At 38.8% G+C, this 9601-nt stretch overlaps 1 protein-coding gene across 1 annotated transcript in view; it reads left to right on the top strand.

The window, feature by feature from the left end:
• Positions 1-459: 459 nt before the first annotated feature.
• Positions 460-9601, top strand: part of LOC139742614 (cell cycle checkpoint protein RAD17-like) — a 40543-nt gene continuing 31401 nt past the window's right edge. The window contains exons 1-6 of the mRNA XM_071653173.1: positions 460-543; positions 2649-2876; positions 4084-4170; positions 5044-5203; positions 8413-8537; positions 9293-9471. Of these exons, the coding sequence (XP_071509274.1) occupies positions 2652-2876; positions 4084-4170; positions 5044-5203; positions 8413-8537; positions 9293-9471 (776 nt within the window). The 5' untranslated portion in view covers positions 460-543; positions 2649-2651. The remainder of the gene's footprint in view (positions 544-2648; positions 2877-4083; positions 4171-5043; positions 5204-8412; positions 8538-9292; positions 9472-9601) is intronic.

Here is a 9601-nt window from a genome sequence, read left to right as displayed (position 1 = left end):
CAGCTAGCTGCTGCGAGCTGCGCGAGCAACCCCATTCATCCTAACTTTCACACAGTCCAATATAAACATGTGGGACTGGATTTTAGAGGCCTCATGCACAAAACATCTCTTATATCAAAATAATCATCAAACGAGCGGCTATCTATGTACAAAAGAGAAATAATATGAGTCAGTAAATGAGCACTGTGAATAACGAATGATACAGTAATGTCATATGAATCGTAGTTGCAGAAAATCAAAGCAATTTCCCTTCCAGAAATTACTCAAAAATCATCAGCAGACAACAAATGGCTAATTTGCATATTTTTGGCTCGTACATTATTATTCAAATCGAATAAGTCAGTCTTAGCCTAAGATTGACTTTGTGAAACAGACTTAAAAAGTCGCACTTAGACTAAGATTGACTAGCGCTAAGTCTGACTTACTAAGTGCGACCTTTGTGAAACAGGCCCCTGTAGTCTATTTCCAAGGTGCCTACTGTGTCTAGTAAAGACCACAACGGCAACGCTGGAACATTTAGGTTAGAAACTTGCGTAACTCCTCGTAAGTGTATAAAGTACTCTATTTTTCACAACAAAAAATGTCAATTACCGCAATTACCCTCTCGCACACCAGTTATTTATTTTTCGTAAATGAAAGGGCGATTGCTAGACATGTTTTGAACTTGCCCTGCATGTTCAAATGCAATTGCAATGTGCTGTGTGTGACCGGAAACCACTGCCGCGCTACTTGTAATTTACTAGTAGTGTAGATAACGTTAAAGATAATAAAAAGTTTTGGTACAATAGTGTACCTCAAAAGTTTCCTTGAATTTCCTTGTTTCAGGTTTCAAGTCTGCACGTCAGGTCTAACGTTAGAAAGTCTAGATCTAACGTAATTTAAAGATGGCAGCCTTTAAAGATAGGACTTCTAATCCAGATCTACATGACCTAAGTAGCCTAACGTTAGTGTAAATTAGGCCATATTGTAAAGTGGGCGCTAAATTAGTGAAAGTGTAAATTTTAATGCCAATAAATCTAATGTTACAACAATATCTTCTAGAACTGTGTGTTAACGTTAAGTGTTAGTAAATTACAGTGGCCAACGTTTGTGTTGCGTTATGTTAATATTAACAGTTAACGTTAGGCCTATTATTACTATTATTATTATTATTATTAGGCCTAGAATCTATTATTATTTATTCGGCAATTCAACAAACAAAACAAGCAGTCATAGAAATATAATACAAACAGAAAATGGTATAGAAATTTCGAACGTTAGATCTAACGTTACATGATACAGAGACTCCAACCCAAAGCACCTTCTGATCTGGAGTGGAGATTCTCCCGCCTGAAACCCCTAGCAAACGGGAGACTCCAAGTTTATGTGTGCGAAGCGCGAAGTTCCTAGGGTTATAGATGCTCTCTGGTGCTATCTAAGGCTTATTTTTGCAACATACGATAGCAATAAGTAAGAAATCCTTTCCAACGGGAGACATTGAGCCAGGGCGGGAGAAATAAAATCTCAAATGGGAGAACGGGAGATTTTGCAATAATGGGTTTTCGGCGGGAGATCTCCTGTCGAAAACGGGAGAGTTGGAGTCTCTGCATGATAAATTGATATAATTATAACGTTAGTGTTAAAGAATGTGGTGCATGCTGCTGGTTGCCAGCAGGGGAGGAAAAGGCAAACTTTATAGCTGTTGGCGTTGGATTTGTCAATTTTGTCGTAACGTTAAAGGGATGTAGGCGCTGATGCATGATATAGAATTCTATTTATTGTTAGTGAACTAACAATACAGTAACATCCAATACAGGTCATTGGTGAGGATTGGGCTTTTCACTTTTTGTGAGACAGCACGTTGGGGCTGGTTGCAGTTAGGGCCTACCAAGAAACCACTAAACCGTTAATGACTTGTATAGTACAGAGCATATCATTCTAAGAAGAATTAGATTTCTAGAAGTTTATTTATTTTAATGAAAACCGGTTTTGGAATGGCTGAGACATCCAAAAACAAAGTAAAACAAAGCGATCGTAATAATTAAATCTAACGGTTAATGTTAGAAAAAGGTGCACTGGGACCCGCCTTTTCCTAAAATCCTAGGATCACTCTAGCTGTTTTGGTAATTGATATGATGGGTAGAATCTTTTCTAATTGATTTGTAACCCTCTTACTTTGTAGTTTACAGCCTGTATGTAGGTCTATGTGCTCTAGACATATCCATCTGTCCGGAGGAGTCTTTTATTTTTTTGACGTTATCGCTCTCCTCATCCGTAGAGGGGATTCTGTGAAGCCAGACGCAGTTTCTGTGGAACATATTCCCGACGACCAGATACAGACTGATCTTTCGGTCAAGTAGTGCTCTTGAAGGTCGGACATAGCAACTAGGCCTAGATCTAGTTATTTTCCTTTTTTTGTTGTTGCTCCGACAAAGAGACATTAAAAAGATTAATTTTGGTTTTTTTTTTCTCTCTAGAGCTGTTTTGAGAGAGAGAGAGAAAAAAAACCCGACATTCATTTTCAGTGGAGAATGTGTTTTTTTTGGGTTTTTTTTTTTTTTGCTTTGTTTTATAAATGTGTGCCAAATCAAAATATGTGGCAGTTACACCACCAGTTGATGGGCATGGCTTTAAGCATTGGTTTGGATTTTGTTTCTTTTTATCACCAGGAAATGCATCAATGGATAACATCCTCATTTGATGGTCTAGTTGATGAATCAACCACAAAGACCACATCAAACTCCAGAGGTAAGACGGGTAAGACATGGACCAACCAGGGTGCAGCAGGCCGGAAGAGACCCCGCAAAGAGGAAGAAAAGCTATCCCAGAGCTGGTCTCAGTGGAAGAAGCACCTTGAAGGGCAGACTTGGGCTGACCGACATTGTCCCCACACTCTGGTAAGATACTGTATACACCGAATATTTCGTGAGGTTTTTAATTTCGCGAGTCAGGTGCTATTGGCGAAATTAAAGACACGCCAAAATAATGACTCTGATCCTGGTATGATTGTGAGGCACACGTATACATTTCTCCATTCAATCGAGTACTCCACGAAGGTGAATTTAACCACTCGCGAAATAGTCGGGAAGTCCCGATTCGCGAAAATTTAGGCTTGCTAGATAAACAATGTATTGCGTATACAGTACATGTACGTGATGACTGGGGAGTGCAATTTCATGAATTCAACATTGGAAAATCAATCAAACTGACCTAGTGACATGGTGTTATGAGCAAGGAGCAATGGCAATCTAGGGGTGTTCATGTCCACATTTCTTTCATGTAATTGTGTGTGTGCAGTGGCGGATCCAGGGGGGCACACCGGGCACACACCCCGCCCCCCTTTATTTTTTGTTAAAACAAAGAAATAAAAAGAAATAACGTGGGGGGCGCGTGCATCCCCCCCCCCTTTAATTTTGTAAAGGCACCTCCTCTTTAAGGAATCCCTGGATCCGCCCCTGGTGTGTGTGTGTGTTTGCGTGTGTTTGCAAGAGATGGTCAGAAAAAAGGAAACACATGATAAGCTACGTGTTTGTATTAAAGATGTTAATTTCTCCATAGATAACTGAATCACTGAGAAGTTTTCAATACCCCTCTCATTTTCACTTTCTATTGTGATTAAGATCAGAAGTTGTTCTAAAAGTCCATCTTTGCCTTGAAATCTGAATTGGAAAATTGGGGAAGGGATGAAAATAACCCATAAAAGATTTAGATTAAATAAAAAAATAATGTGCTTGAGCTGTATGAATATCAATTTCAGTAATACTGTGCTAGATCAACATGAATATCAATTTCGTTAAAGGTACATTATTGTGTCAGATAAATTTCCATAGCACAGCTGCTCACAGATAAGTACCGAATGTACTCTCTACTCTATGTTGGTAAAAGTCCCCAAATCTACATACAGTACTCAGAAAGTGCAGTTTTAATCTAAGAAAGCCAAAGCAGTTTGCAAAATTTGTAGCTCATATTTTGCTTGCATGTACACATTGTCATATGTGCTGAAATTGTATGCCCTGATACTAAGTGATAGGCCAATCTTTTTTCCAGTGACTATTGTAAAAACACGTTGTCAATAGCAAATCAGATTGTATGTGTCTTTTGCAGGCAGACCTTGCTGTACACAAGAAGAAAATTCAAGAAGTTGAAGATTGGCTGTGCTTCCACATGAAACAGAATAGACAGCCTGTATCTGTAAGTCACCTTCATTTAATGCAACATTACTGCAATTCTATCTTGCTTTCTTTTCTTTTTCTTTTTCTTTTTGTGTGTGTCAGTATGTGTGTACATTTCTGTAGTGTGTGTGGGCCTCACAGGTGAGATACAAGAGAGGTAGGAGGAAGTTAGACGTGGCTGATTATACAAAAAGAATTCAAGAATTTAGCAAATAGTAAACATAATGCCAGTCATGTGTTTGCACATTGATTTCATGCTACATGCGCCCAGCTCAGTGGTTGCCCAGCATATGTGAGTTTAAAGCATGGGTATAAATCAATTTCTGATATCAGTATACATTTTCTAAACTTCGTAATGTGTTGTATGGTTGACCTGTATGATATATTATGTAGTACCCAGGCAAGTTTATTGCATTGAGGTGATGCATGTCACGATCAAGGGTATTAACAATCAAATGCAAAATGCTCTGTTATGGCATGGTGCACCATATGCATTTGACATTGATGTTAATCACAGAAGTTCACTGTGAAAGTCACCATTCCATTTACCATTCCCTGTGAATCACTTCACTAAAACACAGGAGAATGCAGAGTCAAATTAGCAGCTCACTTGACAGAAATGTGACTTATATTTGTAGAAGGAGGTGCACACCAATGTTTTCATAAGATTTATTGCAATGTTGGGAATTGATAGGTTGCATTAAATATTGGCCCTGCTCTTTCCCATTTAGTGTTTAGTGTGCAACACTTGCTGTGTGTTTGAAGCTGCTGATTAAGATTACTTGATCATGGGCCTGTATCAAATCTCAGCAGATTGGAAACCCCATGATCTTTTATTGTATGGATATCTATGTAATGTGAGAGTTGTTTGGCATGTTGTCTATTTACAAAGCGTTCCCAGGCCCCACTGCTGCTTCTTACTGGCCAAGCAGGTGTAGGTAAGACAGCTACAATTCGAGTTCTAGCAGACAAATTAGGACTGGAGTTGCAGGAATGGTCCAACCCTGTATCCTCAGCCTTTCAGACAGACACACCATTTGACTACAAAGCAGGTGAGTAGAAGCCATTACACCTAGAAAATGAGCGTTGGTAGTGCAACATTTGTATGGCCTTACAGCTGTGAAACACTTCGGCAGGAAAAGGCATCAAAAACATCATTTAATTCCCATAATGCACTTGGGAATGATAGCATGACATGTGAAGTCTGTTCGATAGCTCACACTATGTTTATAGCTTGATAATTATTGATCTTCATCAACTATCAAGAGCCACTACTTCAGAATGAATGATAAACATACTAATACACTGAATGCCCAGATGTTAAAATGATAATTAATGATATCAAACATGTCTGCTGAATCTAGATGCTGTTAGATGTACATGTAAATACAGGGTTCAACACTAAAATTTTTCTCCAGTGGCCCATTTTGGGTCACTGAAATTATTAAATTTGAAATGTTTTATGCCCGAAAAAGAAATGTAGTGGTGCTATATCAAAGGAAACAAAGCAATGTATTTTCAATCTTAGTTGCTCTATCAGGCCACCAAAAGGTATGCTCTTTGAAAGTTTAGTGGTCTAACATCAATTTTTAGTTGCCCTGAGCAACCGGGCCACTGTTAACTTGAACCCTTGATATATAAATGCTATGTATAATATATTCAAAATACAATTGTGGTCAAGCTGCACTTCACACACACATTCCGTTCATGTACAATATCAAGATATTTCGGTTTTATAGTGACTTTGTCTACAGCCACTATGTCTATTTTCCAATTGGTCTACTGGCATATCGTCTATTACCGATTCGTCTAATACCCATTTGGTCTACAACTCGTTTTGTCCAGTACCCATATTGTCTAATAGTCACTTTGCCCACTACCCGTACTGTCTAATACCCAACTTGTCTAAGGAGCATTTCGTCTACAAAACAATTGATCTAATAGCCAAATCGTCTACACTCACAATGTCTATTTGCCATGTCGTGTAATATCTATTTTGTCTACTACTAGTTAGTCTACTCCCACCTCGTCTACAAGTCATTTAGTCTACATTCACTTTGTCTAGTTATCATATCGTCCAACCCTTAGTTTGTCCATACCCAATATGGTCTATACCCATCTGGTCTACTCCCAACTCGTCTACTCCCAATTGGTCTACTCCCAACTGGTCTACTACCAACTGGTCTACTCCCAACTGGTCTACTCCCAATTGGTCTACTCCCAATTGGTCTACTCCCAACTGGTCTACTCCCAACTGGTCTACTCCCAATTGGTCTACTCCCAATTGGTCTACTCCCAACTGGTCTACTCCCAACTGGTCTACTCCCAATTGGTCTACTCCCAATTGGTCTACTCCCAATTGGTCTACTCCCAATTGGTCTACTCCCAACTTGTCTACTCCTAATTGGTCTATACTCGTCTATACCTAAGTGGTGTACTCCCAACTGATATAGTTTTACTCTCAACAATTTACCCAAACTGATCATTTCCATCTGGTCATGCTAATAATGAATACCAGTATACCACTTTGTCTAGTGTCCAGTCCGACTCACTGTCATGAACTATTCATATTAAACCCTGCCCTTGATTAGCACAAAAATCAATATTAGACTATTCTAGTTGTTAATTATTCCGCACATGCTGAATATAAAGACATACTAATTAATGGTGAAAAATGACTATCCAGTCTACATTCTGGCCGTAAAATAACTAAATAATGATAAACTAGCTCAGTTACAATCCTCCATCACAAACGAATTGTCAGTCATACGAAAATTTCGACCGACCACCCCAGTCCACCCGTACCTCCGTGCACATGCATGCAGCGATCTTGGCGGGATCCCGAATGAGGAATTATCGAGTACGAGTGTAATTTGATTTTCATTGCGTTTGGTACGCTAGTGAAGGTACTAACGATCCGCGCGATGTGGGCGTTTTTCGTGCATTTAACCGTTTACATACATCAGTACGTGGCAGACAGAATAAAGAATACTGATAATGTACTTCTAAAGTGTTCCTTTTCATTTGTACCATTCTTATGATTGTGTATCAAAGTTGAATGGATGGAGTGTTGAAGTTTGGACATATAAATGCTTATTTAGGGTTCCTCGCGAAACGTGTATTGAGTACATTGCAGGCAAGTAAATTATTCATCTTAGTAGTAGCTATATATTGTGCATGAATCATATTTTTGTGTATATGTTTCAACCTTTTTTGTGCATTTAACCGTTTACATACATCAGTACGTGGCAGACAGAATAAAGAATACTGATAATGTACTTCTAAAGTGTTCCTTTTCATTTTTACCATACTTATGATTGTGTATCAAAGTTGAATGGATGGAGTGTTGAAGTTTGGACATATAAATGCTGCATGATTGCTTCTGATATAAATTACACATCCACCACAAAAATAACACAGCAAGTTTTTCACACTGTGACATTATCTTTTTTTCCTAAAAAATTGTCATAATTAGAACATAAAAATTTAAACCAAATGGGGCACCAAGAGTGTTCAACCTATTTCACTGGGAAAAAAGAAACTGGATGAAGTAGACTTAAATAACAAAAAAAAATAAAATAAAACTATAACTAGTATTAGACCAGTTGGGAGTAGACTAGTTGGCAGTAGACAAGTTGGCAGTAGATGAGTTGGCAGTAGACGAGTTGGGTGTAGACCAGTTGGGTGTAGACTAGTTGGGAGTAGACGAGTTGGGAGTAGACCAATTGGGAGTAGACGAGTTGGGAGTAGACCAATTGGGAGTAGACCAATTGGGAGTAGACCAGTTGGCAGTAGACCACTTGGGAGTAGACTGACTGGTTATTAGACTAATTGACTATTAGACAATGAGTTGTAGACCAATTGGCTATTAGACAAAATGAGCTGTAGACTATTTTATTCATAGACCTTATGATTAATAGACGAAATGGTCAATAGACATAATGGGTGTTAGACGAAATGTGACTTAGACAAATTGAACATTAGATAAAATGGCTAGTAGACGAAATGACAATTAGACTAATTGGCATATAGACAAAATGGTTGGTAGACGAGTTGGTAGTAGATGAAGTGAGTTTAGACGAGATGGCATTAGACTAGGTGGACAGTGGACAGGGTGGTTGTAAACGAGGTGCCAATTTACCGATATTTCCCCATGTGATAATCATGCTAAGATTTCAAGTTGTGAATTACCTTGTTATTCTCTTTCAGTGTGTGATTGGAATGATGGTAACATGCTCTCTAATCTTGTACATTTCCAAAGAATCATATGTCAGGACTGATTCACAAGTGACTCAGTTTCAAGACTTTCTGAAGCGAGCCAACAGATACCCAGCTCTTCAGTTAGAGGATGGGGAGCTGAGAACCAAGAAAGTTGTCCTTGTTGAGGTGAGTTGATTGGTAACTTCATCCTATGTTACAAGAAATATGCATCACATTTTCTACAGTCTATTTTGAAGATTTCTCTGATTGCATGGTTGCTGTGTTTAATGCCATGAGATGTATGCCAAAGTCCGCTAGCAAAACTTCTATGTTGCATTTCAATTCATCAGAGATGCAGTAACACACTTGAACACTACAGGTAGATATATGTGCAACAGTGGAACAATTTACTCACACGTTTATTGATGGAAAATGTGCAAAATGTTAGAAATCAATGAAAGCTCATAACCCACCCCCACCCCCAAGAGGATGTTTTTAAAGGAAACTTCACATAAATGGCAACAGGGTATCGTGACATACTGGTTAGAGTTTGCAGGCACAAACCCTTGTGGGTCAAAAGGAGTCTGCGCCAAGACTACTACATGCACCACCCTAGCACTGTCCCATAGGCCCTGTGTTGCGGTCTGACTGCGGTCTGACGTGATGAAAGATTATGGACATTTGAGTGAGATGACAATGACCAGTTTATCTCAAGGCTTGAGTTTTATTGCAGAATGACAAGTGGATGAACTATGTAAAATGTGAGAGATGTATGCATGATCTACTTCTGACAAAGAAGTAAATTTTGATATAAAAGTAATTTGCAAATTTCTTGTTCCTGTATTTCCTCTTGCATTTCAAAACTGATACATATGAAGAAGTGAAATAACTGTATTTACAGTCACTCATGATTCAGTAAGCTTTATTTTCTTGCAACACAGGATATTCCGAATGCCTTCTATCGTGATCCGTCCAGCCTCCATGCAGTCTTGACAAGGTTTAGCTACACCGGACGCTGCCCTCTGGTGTTCATTGTCAGCGACAGCCATGGCGGAAAGTCAAATGCACTTTCACTGTTTCCAGCAGATGTACAATCAAATCTGAGGGTGCATAATATCAGGTGAAAGGAATAGTAATCTGACTGTTTGCCAGGTATTCACCATGAGGAATTTACATCTAAGATAGGGTACACAATCAGATTTATAGTGTGGCACATTGATGAATCAATTGTGGTTTGTCACATAACAAGT

The sequence above is a fragment of the Diadema antillarum genome, unplaced genomic scaffold, assembly GCF_040938485.1.
Source record: "Diadema antillarum isolate AM-2024a unplaced genomic scaffold, OU_Dant_1.0 scf00000003, whole genome shotgun sequence".
In the NCBI taxonomy this organism is placed as follows: domain Eukaryota; kingdom Metazoa; phylum Echinodermata; class Echinoidea; order Diadematoida; family Diadematidae; genus Diadema; species Diadema antillarum.
This window is presented reverse-complemented; position numbering and strand designations above follow the sequence as displayed.